The sequence below is a fragment of the Pseudophryne corroboree genome, chromosome 4 (genome assembly GCF_028390025.1).
Source record: "Pseudophryne corroboree isolate aPseCor3 chromosome 4, aPseCor3.hap2, whole genome shotgun sequence".
Taxonomy (NCBI): Eukaryota; Metazoa; Chordata; class Amphibia; order Anura; family Myobatrachidae; genus Pseudophryne; species Pseudophryne corroboree.
In genome coordinates, this window is record NC_086447.1 from 607,786,206 (window position 1) to 607,806,597 (window position 20,392).

The 20,392-nt window shown below is 43.9% G+C and overlaps 1 protein-coding gene across 3 annotated transcripts in view; it reads right to left on the minus strand.

The window, feature by feature from the left end:
* Positions 1–20,392, minus strand: part of LYST (lysosomal trafficking regulator) — an 864,675-nt gene that overhangs the window by 565,370 nt on the left and 278,913 nt on the right. For all 3 annotated transcript variants that reach the window (XM_063917604.1, XM_063917602.1, XM_063917605.1), the window contains exons 5-9: positions 19,447–20,353; positions 7,493–7,654; positions 1,492–1,642; positions 1,020–1,231; positions 728–794 (exon numbers count right to left, since the gene is read on the minus strand). In XM_063917604.1, coding sequence (XP_063773674.1) covers positions 728–794; positions 1,020–1,231; positions 1,492–1,642; positions 7,493–7,654; positions 19,447–20,353 — 1,499 coding nt within the window. The remainder of the gene's footprint in view (positions 1–727; positions 795–1,019; positions 1,232–1,491; positions 1,643–7,492; positions 7,655–19,446; positions 20,354–20,392) is intronic.

Consider the following 20,392-nt stretch of genomic DNA (forward strand, 5'->3'; position numbering starts at 1 on the left):
CGCCCGGAGCTGGGGGAAAGGCTACAGGTCAAGCGCCTTATCCCCGATGCTGGTCCTCACCACCTGGTACTACGGAGCCTTATTAAAAATGGATAATGTATTATCCGACCTGTGCTCCCCTGGTGGATATAGTGGGGTCCCTGTACGGCCACAGTGTCCACGCCAGCGTCACGGTCTATCTCCTAATAACGCGACCAGAACACGCTTTAATGGCAGGTCCCGCCTGGGGGACCCTCTTACCTCCTCCCTGAGAAGCAGCCACACGATCCAGGAAAGTGTCTGCGGTGGAGTGCCTATGAGTCGGAGCGTCTCCGCCGCAAGTACCCGGGAACAGAGCCAGCAGGAGTATGAGACGCTGCTGGGGAGGTGATGGAGCAGCAGCACAGTATGTCACACTGACATATAAAGTGCTACAGCCCTTGAAGTCTTCTAAAAAGCTTTTTCAGGGCTGCCTACTGCCCCTGTTAAGTGACCTGCTTATGCAGGCACCAACTCTAAAACTGAGCTCACAGTGCCTGGAGGCGGGTTTATATAGAGGTGGCCCCGCAATGCATCCTGGGATAGTATAAATCTTTAGCCTGTTGGTGCCTCTGGATCAAGATCCGTCTCTACACCCCAATATTTTCTCTGTGGAACACAGTGTACCCCGCTGCAGAAAGTAAAATTTCATTACATTATAAAGTGTATACAGTATAGTTTCAAATCTAAATTTGAATATACTACTAACCTTCTATTCCAGGATCAGTGTTTGCTAAAATGAACTGAAATCCCATCAGTAAAGTTTTTGTTGTTCCCTACAAAAAAAGGACAATAATAACAATAATTGATGAGGCAAACGTTAACTATAGACGTATGTATTTTCCACTGCTGGTTACCTTCAGATGTCTCAGATACATTCACTAACCCTTTTAAAAAACATTCTATCCTAGCCTCCCCACTTTCTGTTCAATATCAAATACCCTCTATCCCACATTCACTCATAACATCCACTGTAACAAATGAAATACCTATAAACATACTTGCTGTACTAGCAGTAAAATGTTTTTTTTCTTTGTCTTCATAATTTTCAAGAGGCTGTAGAAGACACTAGTAATCAAGGTGAGGTTTGTATGATCGCCAGACAGCAAATTCAGCACTACCGCACAAATTTCTGGATATAATAATTCTCCATCACTGTTCGCCTCTATTTGGTCAGTTGTGCTTCCAATTTCTTCTACGTCAATTTTCTTTTCTGAGGTAAAATTTTAAAAACACAGATAAAAATACAGTGGATACATTATTTTTCATACACTGATGACAGGTAAGGACAGAAAGATAACTTAAGAATCTACTGAAATTCCATGGTCTTCAGTGTACAGAAAAAAAAATGTTTTTGTAAAATGATCATTTATTCAGTTATATTAGTACAAGTCTGCTAGGAATCCCCAATGAAACAAACCACACAAAACCCCCACTATATACCGTCATACACCATGGCCACCTATTACATACCATCATCCTCAGATGCATCCTCTGGATTACTTTCACTGTCCGCTTCATATCCTTCTTCCTCAGCAAAAAGACTTAAATTACAACTATGAACTTCATCCGCTTCTTCACAGATATCTCCATGTTTTAAGACTGGCTGATCAGTTTTGTGGACCTTCAAGAAAACAAACAGTCACACAGTTGGCATTAGAAAAAAAAAGAAGAAAAAAACATTATGCTATTTAAAGAAATTCAAATTTATACACATTTTACAACAAAAATATGCTTTTAAGTTACACAAGAGGGACATGTTTTAGGTTTATCGTGCATTGAAACATATGTATTTAATGTGGGATTTAATAACTTAATGATGGGCTACTGGGAGAAGGATGCAAGTTTATTTACTATAATTATTACTAATTTAATTTAATGCTGAAGCTGGTTAAGGGTAAGGAGGTCTACTTTGATATCTTGCTAAGCTTTCCTACAGGTACGCCTACTCCATTGTCTTGGAGTTCAAAGTGTTCACCCCATGCATGCCCTTATCTAGGGCGCCGATGCACAATGCTATGGTCACCAAAGTACCCCCCGATGGCAACTCTTTCTGGCACCTGACTGTCTGATTAGTCACCTGTATGTCAGCTCCCTGCCAGCACCACACCTCTGTGCTCTGATTCCTGCACTGTTGCATATGAGATGCAATGACATAGTGACACTGTCACCTACCAGAGCGGAGCTGAGGACTCAGAGCAAGAATAATAAAGCAGCATAAAGTAAGTAGTTACTTATATTTAGTGGGGGCGCTGCGAAAGCTCTTTAAAAAAATGTATAGGGAATTTGAATACAGACAAGGAAGGGGCAATACAGAACCAGGGGGGTAACATGCCAAAACACAAGCTGGGCTTAGGGTTACTGTGCTGGATTGGCCAGAAAACTCGCCTGACCTGAACCCCATGGAGAATCTAAGAGAAAGATGAGAGACATGAGACCGAACAATGTAGAAGAGCTGAAGGCCACTATTGAAGCATCCTGGTCTTCCATAACACCTCAGCAGTGCCACAGGCTGATAGAATCCACGACACGCCGCACTGAGGCAGTAACTTATGCAAAAGGGGCCCAAACCAAGTACTGAGTACATATACATGATTATACTTTTCAGAGGGACGACATTTCTGTGTTTAAAATCCTATTTTTATTGATTTTATGTAACATTCTAATTTTGGATTTGGGGTTTTCTTAAACTGTAAGCCACAATCATCAAATTATAACAAATAAAGGCTTGAAATATCTCACTTTGCATGTAATGAGTCTATATAATATATTAGTTTCACCTTTTAAGTTGAATTACTGAAATAAATTAACTTTTGCACGATATTGTAATTTCACCTGTATCTTCTATTTCTGCGTCTTTGAAGACTGATGTGAATCCGAACCGATTACAATCACTCTTTAAGTTGTTTTCTACGTTTTCATAAACCCTTAAAATGCTATATATTTGTCAGTTGATTATTCAGCTGCTTATTGGGTCTCCCTACCTTTAGATTGGGCTAAAGATATTTCTGTTTCCACTATCCCAGATTTGTTTGATCATTTTGATTCTACTGAATCTGGTGGATGTCAGAAATGCTGTTTGTCTAACGCCACGTTCTTCCATTGCATGTGGGAATGTGGCAAAATCAGAAAATCTTGGTGCAAAGTCGTTCAATTTTCTAATACCATGCTGTCATTATGTCTATTGCCGGACCCATTGGCTTGTCTTTGCTGTAATTATAGGAGTTAAAATCTAGGTCTGGATAAAAAAAACTTGTACTATGTCTCGTCACTATACTTGTCATTGTTGCAAAGAAAATTATTCTTACTCACAGAGTTAGTAAATCTTCTCCCTCTCGGAAGTTAAGCAAAAAATGTTACAGATTCCTATTATGACCGACGATCGACTATGCCCGATGTTAATAAGGGAGTGTAGAAATTGTATCGGACACGGGAACCTTAGATTAACACTTTGAAGGTATCTACGCAGAACCACATACTTTAGTTGTATGAAAATACATATTGGTATTTGTCATATATGATAGACTGTGTTCTTTTCTGTCCTTCCATCTTCTCTATATACTTTTTATGCACTGGATTGTAGTCTAACTTTTTCTTATTGTCCTCCTAGGACGGGAATAATATTTGATGTCTTGTGATCCCCCTTCCTATTCTTCCATCCTGTGTCTTGTGCTTCCTTCCCCGTCTTTCGACATACTGTTATAAGTTCTGTAACACCATATGTTAAAACTTCATCTGATGTTTGAACTATTCATTCTGGTTTACATATACAGGTTGCTTATCCCTTATCCAAAATGCTTGGGACCAGAAGTATTTTGATATCTGATTTTTCCGTATTTTGGAATAATTGCATACCATATATAAGCTGGGACGCATATCTGAGGTCCGGAAGTGAAACTACAGTATATCTGTTTTATTAGAACAGTAAAGTGGTTGCGTTATGAGTTCCATATTAGTCAGAATGCATATTTGAGGTCCGGGAGTGAAAGTTTGCTCTGTATAGTTCTGGACATTGTAGTTCCTGATTATGGCAGTTTGCGTTCCAGTGATGGTAGAACGCATCTAGGCTTGACTGTATATCCTGTTCCGCCGTGTGCGGACAGGAAGTAGTAGCCGCAATGTCATTTCCGGCGGAAACCGGATGCATTCCACGATCCATGGAACGCACGCTGGTATGTATTAGATTTTTTTACGGATTTTGGATACTGTTTTAGTAAAAACAAGTATGTGCATATGTGCACCATAGGTCATGTGTACCCAGTCTGTATACTTTAATCATAGAGGATGTTTATGGAACCCCTCCCCCAGATGGGGAGGACCATGAGTGGGTATAAATATGATGCCCCAGTCACTCTCCTGCACACCATGAGGAAGACATTTGTCGAAGAGCATTGGTGGAGAGTGGGCTGCACATTCCTGGTTTCACCTTTTAAGACTTGACTATACCATCTTAGGGTTAAGTCAGGACCTTTACCCCAGGTCAGGTGATCAAAGTTTTGTTGTACCATCATTGCTTTACACCATGGTGTGATCAGACATTGTGTATGCCATTAGAGTTTTATATTCTATGGGAGAGATTCAAATGTTTGAAAAGTCAGTTGGGAGCCTGTTTTTTCATATCTAATAGACAGGAAAAAACAGACACCCAACTGACTTTTCAAACATTTGAATCTCCCCCAATATATAAGATTTTAATTATTTTTAAAGTTTGAATAAAATCCTACGTTTTTTTTTTAGTTCATTGATTGGGGTCCATTTATCCTTTTATGTCCCCTAATTGGCTTGGAGTTGGAAAGATAATTGGGGATAAATATATGAGAAGGTATTGCAATAAAGACAAAGAAACCTTTATGTGCACGTTAAAGCCCACTAAATTGTAAGTTGCGTACGTCATTTGTTTACGTGTGTTGCCATCACTTGTCTGGTGTTCCCTGGAGATAGAGGGAGATATTGAGAACACGGACAGTGGCGGAGTATAAAGAAACATTTATGAGTGGTTCCTACTGCACTTGGATGTGAGTACGGTACGATTATTTACATTCAACGGTGGAGGGAAAAAAAATCTTGGATTACCTCCGCCTATCTTTTATAGGACTTGACTTTGGGTGTGTAATAAACATACTACACTATAGTGCTGTTTTTCCTTTTTGTTTTCAATATATGGGACAGAGGAATCTGTATCTGGAACAAGTGGTACATCTTCACTAATCCGGAGGGGAACACAAGTCCTGCATATCCATGTAAGTATTCAAAGAGAAGAGACTCTGTTTATATTGTCAAACGAATGTGAAGAAGTAGTGAGCGCAAGTGTATTGGATTGTGTTATCTCTTTTTTTTCAATTGGGCAAAGGTTTGTTGGTCGGAACATTTCACCCCTTAGGAGTTGAATTTTGGCAAATCCCTGCTTAGTGGGTGGCTGAAAATTAACATCAAGATTTCCAGAACACAGGGAGAGTTCACCAACTGTCACATTTTCCAGAGGACAATGGCGATGCATTGTAAATGGCAGATGGATATTCTGCCAAACGAAGCAAACAATCACAATTCAATTATTTTTCTGCAAATCTACGGACCACAACCTTTAATATGGTATATGATGTTCCCTTCTCACACAACGGCATCATATAAATATGTCATCCATGAAAGTCGTCCTTCTGTAAATATATATATATATATATATATATATATATAGAGAGAGAGAGAGAGAGAGAGAGGGGGAGAGGGAGAGAGGGGGAGAGGGAGAGGGAGAGGGAGAGAGAGAGCGGATTTGTTGCCGATACTGCGTTCATCACTCTATTTTTAGTAGATCTAATTTTATGAAAGGGCAATTGCATATAAACTAAGCAACTAGAACATGGTCCTCTGCCAGAGTGGAACATTATGGCGATAGAAATGGAGTAGATGTGTCTACAGGGGCACCTGAATTGAATACAACTTTTGCTGATGACACATAAACCTTGGTATAAATCAGTATTTTTGAGTACAAGAATACAACTTTTGCTGATGACAGATAAACCTTGGTATAAATCAGTATTTTTGAGTACAACCAAATATCATTGTATGACAAATATTTAGTTTATTTAGAACATACTTCTTTAAAAGCATTAAAATCTATACATTGCATTAATACATGGCTTTTCTTAATTGTTGGCAGATGCCCCTATGGGGGCAAATCTCTTTGTTAGCCTCATTATTCACAAAATGTGTATCCCCAATGCTTTTCGTCGATAGTGACTACATCAGGGGTGTTCAAATGCAAATGGTCAATCAGATCCTGCTGATTTCCTTAATTAACCAAGTAAATGTCCAAGGTTTATTCGTGCTTGTTGGTAACACCTTTGGGAGCCTTTAACTTTCTATGGTCTCAAAGTAGGGGGGTGGGGGGGGGGGGGACTTCCCTTATCAAACCCTTCCAGGGGATTGACCAATTGGAAATTAATATCCTTACTGGATGCGATATCCTTTAAGCAGGTCCAAACGTCCTAGGGAATGGTATCCTTAATGGATAAATATATATTTATTTATTGGACTAGAAGAATCAGGAGAGAAACCTCTACCTTAAGGACCCAAAATATCTGGATTCTAGGCACTATATCTGGAGCACCACGTTTCTCACTATATATATATATATATATATAATTTGAAGTAAAGTACTATGGAGCTCATGTAGGTTTGCATACAAGTCTAACAGGGAGACAAAAAAAACTGTGCTTACTCATTCTGCACATATGCAGAAAAATTTAATATGTCTCAATCTGAACGCAGACTGAGATGCAGCTCCCTATTACCCATCTAAATGCTTAAAGAGAGGTGAAACATGGGAGTGGAAGGGTTTGATGAAGCAGCGCAAACATAGCACGGCATCTCAGCACACCTAATGTAGTCTGTAACGTGGAAGCTGTCTGGGCAATGGGTGTGAATTAATAAAGGGATACAAAAAAATTATTTTCTGCTAAAGACAAATTTGTTGGTATTTACTTTAGCACAGCCCTGCTTCTTGTGCCACTTTGGTGATTTAACAAAGACATCAGTGTCCTGAGACTATCCTCACTCACATGCTTAGGTTTAAAAAAAAAAAAAAAGCCTAGGTCCTAACTTGGAAACAAAATGGCCTTCAGGCTTACATGAACACAAGGATCTTTGAGATTTTTTTTTTTTTTTTTTACATACTGCAGTGCTGGTTATTTGGTATTTGCATTTATACATAGTTGAACTATTTGACCAAGAACCCTGGTTTATTGATTTTTCTTTTGGAGTGTGGCTGTTCTACTGGTGTTCGATTTATGTCAATTATAAGACACAATGACTGACCACACTATAAATGTAACTTTATGGTCATAGTATAAAAATCTTTTAAAAATACAACTAGCAATGCTAAGAAGCCTTTCATTGTGGATCAACTTGATTGATTGGATTAATCGTTTAAAAAATCCTTACATTACAATAACTGCTGTCTACACCTTTGAACTCTTACCTTTTCTTTTTGCTCCTCAACATTATCAGACACAAAAGAAAAATCTGACACAGCAATACGGAGAAGGCAATCAAAAATATGTGGGGCAAGGTTAGTCTGAAGTATTCTTGATTTTGCAAGAAGCTCCTGAATTTCAAGCATTAGATGTTGAATTGACAGATTCTAAGAAAAAAAAAATGTTGGTTATGAAACAAATTTCAGACTATTACAATAAACAAACATCACAACCATTTCTTTATATTATAAACATCAATACAGTCTTGGTTTTGGGCTAAGCAAAACTATAAGAAAGTTTCGAGAAAGCAGGGCTAGAAGAGTCAAGAGATATACTGTAGGTTATTTTGTTATCTGCAGCAGTTTACTGGTGAATCTGGAAGCTTTAACCTAGTATTCCTTACCATGCCTCCCAACTGTCCAGATTCCAGCAGGACAGTCCTGCTATTCAAACCTTGCCCCATAAGCGGGTCGCAGTGTCCAACAGGCGAGAGGGTGGAAAGGTTAGGGAAGCCTTTGATCAGCGCTGCTCTGCAAAGCAGCGGGTAATCCCTGAATAGATGCTGTGTGCACAGCATCTAAACAGTGTAGGGAGGTAAGCCAGGGGCTGCCCAGCTACTCATTCTCCATAATGCAAAATACAGGGTATTGCCACGAGGCCACACCCCTCCTGGTCAAGGCCACATCCCTTCCACCCAAGGCCCTGCCCAATTTTCCAGGCACTCACATCTATGGCGCGCGGGGGTCTCCACTTCATGACAGCAAAAGTTGGAAGGTATGCTATACCCTGAAGCTTTGTGTTTTGCACTTTTGTTTACATTTTACGAACAAGGAAAGACTTACATCTACCGTGTTTCCCCGATAATAAGACACTGTCTTATTTTTTTTTTCTGTCAAAAAAATACCATAGGGCTTATTTTCGGGGTAGGTCTTATTTTAATTAACATTGACAGCGCTAATAGTGTATAGCAGCTCAAGTTGTAAAAGTGATTTGTATAGTTAAAACTTCTGGACAAGTCTGTGTACCATACCGCAATAGAGCTCCAGGAAGGGCTATAAACATTTGTTTAATTAACCATCCGTTTTTAAAAGTGCCACTTAATGAAATCAGCGCTCGTTTTTTACTGTACATGCCCCTCAGTCCTGCTTTACAATACGGTACTTTACTTACCGTTTTTTCTTCTTCACTTTCCTGTACTCTCCTCCACGGCGCAGCTGTAATTGGTGCTGGCACGCACGCCAGCGTCATTCACAGAAAACGAGGGGAGGGTGCGCGCTCACTGTGAGAGAGTGAGACGCTGCAGCTCTGATGTGGTTGGATTCATGCGGGTGGGGGTGAGCTGGGGGCATTGTAGTGTAGCGCAGGGACCGGACAAAATGGGGATTTAGCTAGGTCTTATTTTCGGGGTAGGGCTTATTTTGGACCGTTCTGCAGAAGTAAGGGTAGGTCTTATTATCGGGGTAGGTCTTATTATCGGGGAAACACGGTACAAGTAAATGTGATACCCAACTCAGTGTAGCCCAGCAACAGCTCTAATGATCAGTGAATGCCACTGTATATCAGGGACACTCTCCCCTCCCTTCTAAGTTGGTGTCTCTGCAAAAATTGCTTATCTTCTAAGTCATAGGTTCTCAAACTCTGTCCTCAGGACCCAAAACAGTTAATGTTTTCCAGGTCTCCTCACAGAATCACAAGTGAAATAATTAGCTCCACCTTTGGATATTTTAAAATGTGTCAGAGTAATAAAAAGGGATTTTTGTCTTACCTGTAAAATCCTTTTTTCTGAATCCATGGGGAACACTGGGACTATGGGTATAGTGGAGTTGCAGGAGTCCTTGGTACCAAAGTTTTGACTATTTTGGGAGCAGCACAGGCACCTTCTACTCTATACCCCAACTGGAGATCAAGAAGCCAGTAAACTTAACAAGCCCAAGGAAAAAGAGGAAAAGACTGGCGCACACATACAACCAGGCACACTAACTGTCTCAGAACCAGGTGCCAGAACCGTAAAACCCTCAGCAAGCCAGGGGTGTGAGGTTGGGCACCCAGTGTCCACCACAAATTCAGAAAAAAAATAAGAATTTACTTACCGATAATTCTATTTCTCATAGTCCGTAGTGGATGCTGGGAACTCCGTAAGGACCATGGGGAATAGCGGCTCCGCAGGAGACTGGGCACAAAAAGTAAAAGCTTTAGACTAGCTGGTGTGCACTGGCTCCTCCCCCTATGACCCTCCTCCAAGCCTCAGTTAAGATACTGTGCCCGGACGAGCGTACATAATAAGGAAGGATCTTGAATCCCGGGTAAGACTCATACCAGCCACACCAATCACACCGTACAACTCGTGATCTGAACCCAGTTAACAGTATGATAACCGTAGGAGCCTCTGAAAAGATGGCTTCCAACAATGAACAACCCGATTTGTTTGTAACAATAACTATATACAAGTATTGCAGACAATCCGCACTTGGGATGGGCGCCCAGCATCCACTACGGACTATGAGAAATAGAATTATCGGTAAGTAAATTCTTATTTTCTCTGACGTCCTAGTGGATGCTGGGAACTCCGTAAGGACCATGGGGATTATACCAAAGCTCCCAAACGGGCGGGAGAGTGCGGATGACTCTGCAGCACCGAATGAGAGTACTCCAGGTCCTCCTCAGCCAGGGTATCAAATTTGTAGAATTTAGCAAACGTGTTTGCCCCTGACCAAGTAGCTGCTCGGCAAAGTTGTAAAGCCGAGACCCCTCGGGCAGCCGCCCAAGATGAGCCCACCTTCCTTGTGGAATGGGCTTTTACAGATTTTGGCTGTGGCAGGCCTGCCACAGAATGTGCAAGTTGAATTGTACTACAAATCCAACGAGCAATCGTCTGCTTAGAAGCAGGAGCACCCAGCTTGTTGGGTGCATACAGTATAAACAGCGAGTCAGATTTTCTGACTCCAGCCGTCCTGGAAACATATATTTTCAGGGCCCTGACTACGTCCAGCAACTTAGAGTCCTCCAAGTCCCTAGTAGCCACAGGTACCACAATAGGTTGATTCATGTGAAACGCTGAAACCACCTTAGGGAGAAATTGAGGACGAGTCCTCAATTCCGCCTTATCCGAATGAAATATCAGGTAAGGGCTTTTATAGGATAAAGCCGCCAATTCTGATACGCGCCTGGCTGAAGCCAGGGCCAACAGCATTACCACTTTCCATGTGAGATATTTCAAATCCACTGTGGCAAGTGGTTCAAACCAATGTGATTTTAGGAACCCTAAAACTACATTGAGATCCCAAGGTGCCACTGGAGGCACAAAAGGAGGCTGTATATGCAGTACCCCTTTGACAAACGTCTGAACTTCAGGCACTGAAGCCAGTTCTTTCTGGAAGAAGATCGACAGGGCCGAAATTTGAACCTTAATGGATCCTAATTTTAGGCCCATAGACAATCCTGCTTGCAGGAAATGTAGGAAACGACCCAGTTGAAATTCCTCCGTAGGGGCCTTCTTGGCCTCATACCACGTAACATATTTTCGCCAAATGCGATGATAATGTTTTGCAGTTACATCCTTCCTGGCCTTGATCAGGGTAGGGATGACTTCATCTGGAATGCCTTTTTCCTTCAGGATCCGGCGTTCAACCGCCATGCCGTCAAACGCAGCCGCGGTAAGTCTTGGAACAGACAAGGTCCCTGCTGGAGCAGGTCCTTCCTTAGAGGTAGAGGCCACGGGTCCTCCGTGAGCATCTCTTGCAGCTCCGGGTACCAAGTTCTTCTTGGCCAATCCGGAGCCACGAGTATCGTTCTTACTCCTCTCCTTCTTATGATTCTCAGTACTTTTGGTATGAGAGGAAGAGGAGGGAACACATATACCGACTGGAACACCCACGGAGTTACCAGAGCGTCCACCGCTATTGCCTGAGGGTCCCTTGACCTGGCGCAATATCTGTCCAGTTTCTTGTTGAGACGGGACGCCATCATGTCCACCTTTGGTTTTTCCCAACGGTTTACAATCACTTGGAAGACTTCTGGATGAAGTCCCCACTCCCCCGGGTGGAGGTCGTGTCTGCTGAGGAAGTCTGCTTCCCAGTTGTCCACTCCCGGAATGAACACTGCTGACAGTGCTATTACATGATTTTCCGCCCAGCGGAGAATCCTTGCAGCTTCTGCCATTGCCCTCCTGCTTCTTGTGCCGCCCTGTCTGTTTACGTGGGCGACAGCCGTGATGTTGTCCGACTGGATCAATACCGGTTGACCCTGAAGCAGAGGCCTTGCTTGACTTAGGGCATTGTAAATGGCCCTTAGCTCTAGGATATTTATGTGAAAAGACGTTTCCATGCTTGACCACAAGCCCTGGAAATTTCTTCCCTGTGTGACTGCTCCCCAGCCTCTCAGGCTGGCATCCGTGGTTACCAGCATCCAATCCTGAATGCCGAATCTGCGGCCCTCTAGAAGATGAGCCTTCTGTAACCACCACAGGAGAGATACCCTTGTCCTTGGAGATAGGGTTATCCGCTGATGCATCTGAAGATGCGATCCGGACCATTTGTCCAGCAGATCCCACTGTAAAGTTCTTGCATGGAATCTTCCGAATGGAATCGCTTCGTAAGAAGCCACCATTTTTCCCAGGACTCTCGTGCACTGATGCACTGACACTTGTCCTGGTTTTAGGAGGTTCCTGACTAGCTCGGATAACTCCCTGGCCTTCTCCTCCGGGAGAAACACCTTTTTCTGGACTGTGTCCAGAATCATCCCTAGGAACAGTAGACGTGTTGTTGGAATCAGCTGTGATTTTGGGATATTTAGAATCCACGCGTGCTGACGTAGCACTACCTGAGATAGTGCTACTCCGACCTCCAACTGTTCCCTGGACCTTGCCCTTATCAGGAGATCGTCCAAGTAAGGGATAATTAATACGCCTTTTCTTCGAAGAAGAATCATCATTTCGGCCATTACCTTGGTAAAGACCCGTGGTGCCGTGGACAATCCAAACGGCAGCGTCTGAAACTGATAATGACAGTTTTGTATCACAAACCTGAGGTACCCTTGGTGAGAAGGGTAGATTGGGACATGGAGATAAGCATCCTTGATGTCTAGAGATACCATATAGTCCCCTTCTTCCAGGTTCGCTATCACTGCTCTGAGTGACTCCATCTTGAATTTGAACCTTTTTATGTAAGTGTTCAAAGATTTTAGATTTAAAATTGGTCTCACCGAGCCGTCCGGCTTCAGTACCACAAACAGCGTGGAATAATACCCCTTTCCCTGTTGTAGGAGGGGTACCTTGATTATCACCTGCTGGGAATACAGCTTGTGAATAGCTTCCAATACTGCCTCCCTGTCGGAGGGAGACGTTGGTAGAGCAGACTTCAGGAACCGGCGAGGGGGAGACGTCTCGAATTCCAGTTTGTAACCCTGTGATACTACCTGCAGGATCCAGGGGTCCACTTGCGAGTGAGCCCACTGCGCGCTGAAATTCTTGAGACGGCCCCCCACCGTGCCCGAGTCTGCTTGCAGAGCCCCAGCGTCATGCTGAGGACTTGGCAGAAGCGGGGGAGGGCTTCTGCTCCTGGGAAGAGGCTGCATGGTGCAGTCTTTTTCCCCTTCCTCTGCCCCGGGGCAGGAACGAGCGGCCTTTTTCCCTCTTTGACCTTATAGGGACGAAAGGACTGGGTTTGAAAAGACGGTGTCTTTTTCTGCTGAGAGGTGACCTGGGGTAAAAAGGTGGATTTTCCAGCCGTTGCTGTGGCCACCAGGTCTGATAGACCGACCCCAAATAACTCCTCCCCTTTATACGGCAATACTTCCATATGTCGTTTAGAATCCGCATCACCTGACCACTGTCGCGTCCATAACGTTCTTCTGGCAGAAATGGACATCGCACTTACTCTAGATGCCAGGGTGCAAATATCCCTCTGTGCATCTCGCATATATAGTAATGCATCCTTTAAATGCTCTATAGTTAATAATATACTGTCCCTATCCAGGGTATCAATATTTTCAGTCAGGGAATCCGACCAAGCCACTCCAGCGCTGCACATCCAGGCTGAGGCGATCGCTGGTCGCAGTATAACACCGGTATGTGTGTATATACCTTTTAAGATATTTTCCAGCCTTCTATCAGCTGGTTCCTTGAGAGCGGCCGTATCAGGAGACGGTAACGCCACTTGTTTTGATAAGCGTGTGAGCGCCTTATCTACCCTAGGGGGTGTTTCCCAACGTGCCCTAACCTCTGGCGGGAAAGGGTATAGTGCCAATAATTTATTAGAAATCAGCAGTTTTTTATCGGGGGAAACCCACGCTTCATCACACACCTCATTTAATTCATCTGACTCAGGAAAAACCACTGGTAGTTTTTTCACACCCCACATAATACCCTTTTTTGTGGTACTTGTAGTGTCAGAAATGTTCAATGCCTCCTTCATTGCCGTGATCATGTAACGTGTGGCCCTACTGGACATTACGTTTGTCTCGTCACCGTCGACACTGGATTCAGTATCCGTGTCAGGGTCTGTGTCGACCATCTGAGGTATGTCGGCTGTCTCATGTCGTCAACAGTTTTTTGCAAAGTGCTGACATTGTCACGTAATTCTTTAATTACTACCATCCAGTCAGGTGTCGACTCCCTAGGGGGTGACATCACTAACACAGGCAATTGCTCTGCTTCCACATCATTTTCCTCCTCATACATGTCGACACAATCGTACCGACACCCAGCACACACACAGGGAATGCTCTGATAGAGGACAGGACCCCACTAGCCCTTTGGGGAGACAGAGGGAGAGTTTGCCAGCACACACCAGAGCGCTATATATATATACACAGGGATAACCTTATATAAGTGTTACTCCCTGTTATAGCTGCTGTATTTATATATTAGCTGCCAATAGTGCCCCCCTCTCTGTTTTACCCTGTTTCTGTAGTGCAGGACTGCAGGGGAGAGTCAGGGAGCCGTCCTTCCAGCGGAGCTGTGAAAGAAAATGGCGCTTGTGTGCTGAGGAGAAAGGCTCCGCCCCCTTCACGGCGGCCTTTTCTCCCGCTTTTTTCAGGAAACTGGCAGGGGATAAATGCATCCATATAGCCCAGGAGCTATATGTGATGCATTTTTTTTAGCCATATAAGGTTTTTATATCGTTTTCATTGCGTCTCAGGGCGCTCCCCCCCAGCGCCCTGCACCCTCAGTGACCGGAGTGTGAAGTGTGCTGAGAGCAATGGCGCACAGCTGCAGTGCTGTGCGCTACCTTATTTGAAGACAGGAACGTCTTCTGCCGCCGCTTTCTCCGGACCTCTTCGCTCTTCTGGCTCTGTAAGGGGGCCGGCGGCGCGGCTCCGGGACCCATCCAGGCTGAACCTGTGATCGTCCCTCTGGAGCTAATGTCCAGTAGCCAAGAAGCCCAATCCACTCTGCAGTCAGGTGAGTTCGCTTCTTCTCCCCTTAGTCCCACGATGCAGTGAGCCTGTTGCCAGCAGGACTCACTGAAAATAAAAAACCTATTTAAACTTTTACTTCTAAGCAGCTCAGGAGAGCCACCTAGCTTGCACCCTTCTCGTTCGGGCACAAAAATCTAACCGAGGCTTGGAGGAGGGTCATAGGGGGAGGAGCCAGTGCACACCAGCTAGTCTAAAGCTTTTACTTTTTGTGCCCAGTCTCCTGCGGAGCCGCTATTCCCCATGGTCCTTACGGAGTTCCCAGCATCCACTAGGACGTCAGAGAAAAGGATATTACAGGCAAGACAAAAATCACTTTTTTTTCTTTCATCCAATGGGGGGACACTGGGAACATAAAAGTACATCCCAAAGCTGTCCCATTAAGCTAAGAAACACTCCTATGCTGCACTAAGGACCTAGCGCCCAAAAGCCACATCAGCCAAGGCGAAAGTGTTAAAGCTGAAGAATTTGATGAAAGTAGTGGCAAAGCACCATGTGGCTGCTCTGCAGAGACACCACTGCAAGCTGCCCCATGATGCACCCATGGACTTAGTGGAATGAGCTCTCACTTAGGCCCTCATTCCGAGTTGATTGCACAGTAGCTGTTTTTAGCTGCCGTGCGATCAGATTGTCACCGCCTATGGGGGGGGGGGGGGGGGGGGGGAGTGTATTTTTGCATAGCAAGGCTGCGTTCGCTTATGCAGCTGAGCTATGCAAAAACATTTTGTGCAGTTTAGGAGTAGGTCTGTACTTACTTACCCACTGCAATCACTTCAGCCTGTCAGGTCCCAGAATTGACATCAGACATCCGCCCGCCAAACGCCTCGACACGCCTGCGTTGGACTAACCACTCCCTAAAAATGGTCAGTTTACGCCCGGATCCGACTTCTGCCTGTCAATCTTCTTGCGTTCGCCGCTACAAAGTCTTTCTTCATAGTTCTTGTTGTTGCCCAGCGACAGCCGTCGCCGAGTAACGACGTGCCTGCACATTGCGGCTGCAGCGCATGCGCAGTTCCGACTTGATCGCACGGCTGCGAAAAAGTGCAGCGTGCGATTGGGTCGGAATGACCCCCTTAGGCCGGGACCAATTTCTTTGCTAAAAGATAGGCCTGATGAATGGTATAGCACAGGCAGCAGGTTAAAGATTGTTTGGACATGGGCCAGCCATGCTTGTGGAAGTCGAAAAGAACGAACAGTAAATCAGACTTCAGAATGCCAATGGTCCGAGACACACATACAATGAGCATGGACAACGTCCAGTGTCAGTAGGGAACTACCTTGTTGGGGGTTGGGTTTGAGTGACCGGCAGTCAGGATGCCGGCGGTCAAAATACCGACCCCGGCATCCCGACTGCATAAAATCCCAAAAGGGGTAAGAACGGAAGGTAACCCTAACCTCCCCTGTAAACTTACGTTCGGGATTCCGGCATCAGAATTCTGACTGGTGTCAGGATCCCGTCACCGGTCTTCTGACTGCAGACAGCCCATACGTCAGGATGCCAACTACATCCCCTTGGTGGATGTCCAGGGAAGGAAGGCTGTCGACTGGTAACTTGGTGGAAAAGGACTGAACTCAAAGACATTTCCGGAAGGTTAGGGAAGATCCTTGGGATACAATACCTTTTAGCCAGGCGTCAGCGAATAGGAGTAGACTGCCTCCCACAGTGGGTAGTCACAGGTGGGGACCTGCCCCATCATGCTGCAGGTTTGCTTGCTTGCAACTTGACCAGGGTTGACCTTTTGCTTTTTCCTGTGGACAAAAGTAAGGAAAATCCCTTTGTCTTCGGAGCAGCAGAGGGAAAACAGTGGCAACAAGCTTATTCAGTTCAGGCCCAATAAGAACATCACCTGAAAAAGGGTAGAGCCACCAGAGCCTTTTTGGACTCACTGTCCGCTCTCCATGTTCGAAGTGACAGGGCCCACCTAGCGGCCATCGAGGAGGTGGAGACCTTAGAAGAGATTATGTGCTCAAGTCAACAGCTGCCTCGTTAAGAGTATCGACGACAGCCGGAGCAGAGCCAGTCTTCTAGATAATCCATCCAACTACCGAAGGCTTTGGCTACCCAGGGTGAAGTGAAAGCAGGGCGTAAAGAAGCCCCGGAATTAGCAAAAAGATTTTTTTAGGAAAATCTCCAACGTCCTATCAGTGGGGTCCTTGAGAGAGGCCACATTGGGAATGGGAAGCGTGGTTGACCTAATCAGCCATGAAATGCATGCATCCACGGGGGAAAGGGGGGATTCAAACTTTTTCCGATCCCCAGGAGGGAGTAAGCAGAAAGAAGTCGCTTGTATAAGAAGAATCACTTATTAGGGTGTGATCAAGCTTAAAACAAGAGATTCTCCAGATGAGCAGAGAGTGGGAAAAACACAGACTCTTTATTTTTCACTCTTAAAGAGGGGCTCTTCCAAAACCAGTGAGCCACCCAAATCCTTAATGAGTAAGGCAGACCGTACTGCCTTTACCAAAGCGTCAACCACCACCAACATGCTCTGAGCTAAAGGTCGACTTCCGAAGGTTGGGAGAACTCCTCTACTATATCTGTGTTGCCCGAATGGAAATTGTAGCCTCAGTGGAGGCGTAGAACTACCACGGCACGGTGCCTTGCGTTTAGCTGAAGTTTCCAGCATGTGTTGTAAGGAGCTGGAGACCTGCACCAAACCCTGGATAGACAAAGATAAGAGATAAGCTCTGAACCCACGGTGACTATAAGAGGGCCTGTAGTGGGTTCCAAAGAGTAGGCCTGTTGAGGACCCCTGGTAGCTGTGGAGGGCAGGGGAGCAGAGGAAGCGGCTAGCTGAGTCGCCAAATCGTGCATGGCAAGCAACAGGGAGACGGCCCATGCAGACTCTTGTGGCGGCACAACTTCAAAGGTGGACTAATCCTGTCTCCTCGCAGAACACCGATCACATTGGCTATTTAATTAACCCCAAAGGCAGCCTGCACTTAACGGGGATTTCTTATGGGTCTGAGCAGACCCAAAAAGAAATATGCGATAAATAGCCGGTAATCGATTGCAAACAAAGTGTTAACACATGGAGCCGGGAACTTTTCCAGATTCTGGGCCAGATGTACTAAGCCTTGAAGAGTGATTCATTTCACAGTGAAATTGCAACAACCAATCAGCTGCTGTCATTTTTCAAACCCAGCTTGTGACAAGGCAGTTAGGAGCTAATTGGCTAGTTTTTTAGCACCATAAAATTTATCACTTTTCAAGGCTTAGTAGATCTCCCCCAAAGAGAGTGTGTTAACACCTGATAAATGGTTAATTTAACAGTCAAGAAAGAGGGTCTGTAATTCAATAGCCCCAGGCATTAAAGCGCAAGGCTACCTCCTTTTATGACCCCCTTTAAATTAACCGGGCTAACTAAATTCAGCCCCAAGTGGTATGTGGGTACAGGAGCACTGAACTGAGAGACCACATATAGAAGAATAAGTGGTCTAACACAAATACTGTAAGCCCCAAAGCACTGTGTAGGCACAGTACTAAAAATAACAAACACCTAACTACTGTAACATTATGTAGTGTTGTAAAGTACTGATCTGAGAGTGAATAACACTAAAAAGATAAAAAGTGAAAACAGTAAGAGCAATATCTAGATTTCTAACCAAGTATACTCGAAGAGAATGCGATCTGAAACTACAGAAGACAATAATCTGATAAACAACAAACAGCTACTGTGAAGTTACTAAGAAAATCTGCACACAAAATAGCTCAATGCTCAATAATATTCAATAATAGGCAAAACCAGCAACAATAGATGAGGAAGGAGATCTAATAAAACCTGGTATAAGACTGGTACAAGACTGAGGTGTGGGGGTAAGGGGGGCCTTAGGAGGTTCTCTCTCTGGAGGTCATTTAGATGTGGATAGAGTTGATATTTTTAGATTCCTTGGAGGCAGCAGTGATAGCGTTGTATGGTGATGCAGCAGAAGGTGCCTATTACAAGTAGACTGACAGTCTTCTGCCGCTCTGCATCTATGTCACAGGACCCTTTTGCGATAGTGCAGAACAGGTACTGTGCATGCGCAAAGTACCAAAAATCGATACTTTGCAGCAATAGGCACAGGTGCAACCGAACCTGGATGAACCCCCTGTGCAGGAGGCAGATTAATGAAGTAAAATGGCTTCCGTGTATCCGGGAGCAGGCAGAGAGAAGAGACTTTGGCAAGGAGCCCAGGACAGGAACCAGCCAGTGTTCCCCAATGGATGAAAGAAAAAATACACCTGCTAGGTGACCTGGAAAAGAGGAACTGTTTGGGGTCCCGAGGACAGAGTTTGAGAACCATTGTACTAAGCCATGACTGTTATTGTATAGGGTTAAAGAAATGGGTTCTTCATTTACAAACTTAAGCTTTAGCAAAGACCAAGGAGCCTAGGAAGGAATGATATACAGTAGAAATATAAATTTATCTTATTAATTTATTGAATGACACTTTTAGTGCCTTGCACTACAGTGCTAACCCGGCAAAGACAATTCCACATTCCCCTATTTAAATTGACATAAGAGATGCTTAAAAAAAACAACATAAAAAAAATAGACATTACCTGAGATGTTTCCAAATCTATTTTCAGTTGGCTGTTATGTGCACTATGGAGACAAATAGCTAATGACGCTTCAAACAATCTTACTGCTTCAATGGAACACTCTTTCACATAATTTGTAGGCACAGGTAATACACTTGAAGTTTCAGTTGTTGCAAGTTGAGGATGATGACATAGATGTTGACTTTCAAATTCACTTTTATAGGATTTAATCCCACAAGTTTCTTCCACAATTTGGTTTACTTTTTCAGAGCATGATGTAGAATGAGTCCGACTGCTAAAATCGTCAAAACTAGAAAATTTCTGGATCATCATAAGGACAAGTCTGTAACACACATCAAAGCCACCAATTTTGTAAAATTGCTTCTGGAACATTGAATTTGTCAGGTAAAGCCAATGACACATTGACCAAATGTCTGCTGCTCGGTGTATTTGTTCTGGGAATGGAAAGACCAAGCTTTCAACATTCAGCTTTGGTAAAATATTGAGCGGTTCACTAGCAGTGCTGTCATAACCAGACGTGTCCTCAGACTCATTGACAGATTCCAGATCAGACTCTGCATCTTTGCTCACACTCAAAAACGCCAAACATAGAAGTAGGTTTATCAGGTTAATTTTCTGATGAATATCCTCTCTTTTCTTTGGACATGATTCTTTCAGATCACTGTAGACTTTACATAAATTCTGAGAAACATTTAAGCATTGTTGGGGTTTTAAAAGATGAACAGGGAAATCCAAAACAATTGGGTTTGTATCGTTGCTTCCAATGTCTAGCAAAGGACTCTGCTGTTCTCCAAAGCAAATAAGTTCTTCGAATATTTTCAAACAGAAACACCTCAGAGGATCCAAATAATTAAGCTCGGTAATTTGATTCAGACCATTAGAATTCAAAAATATTTCTTGCATTACCCTGTATAAATAAATAAATATATATATAAAAAAGTTCTAA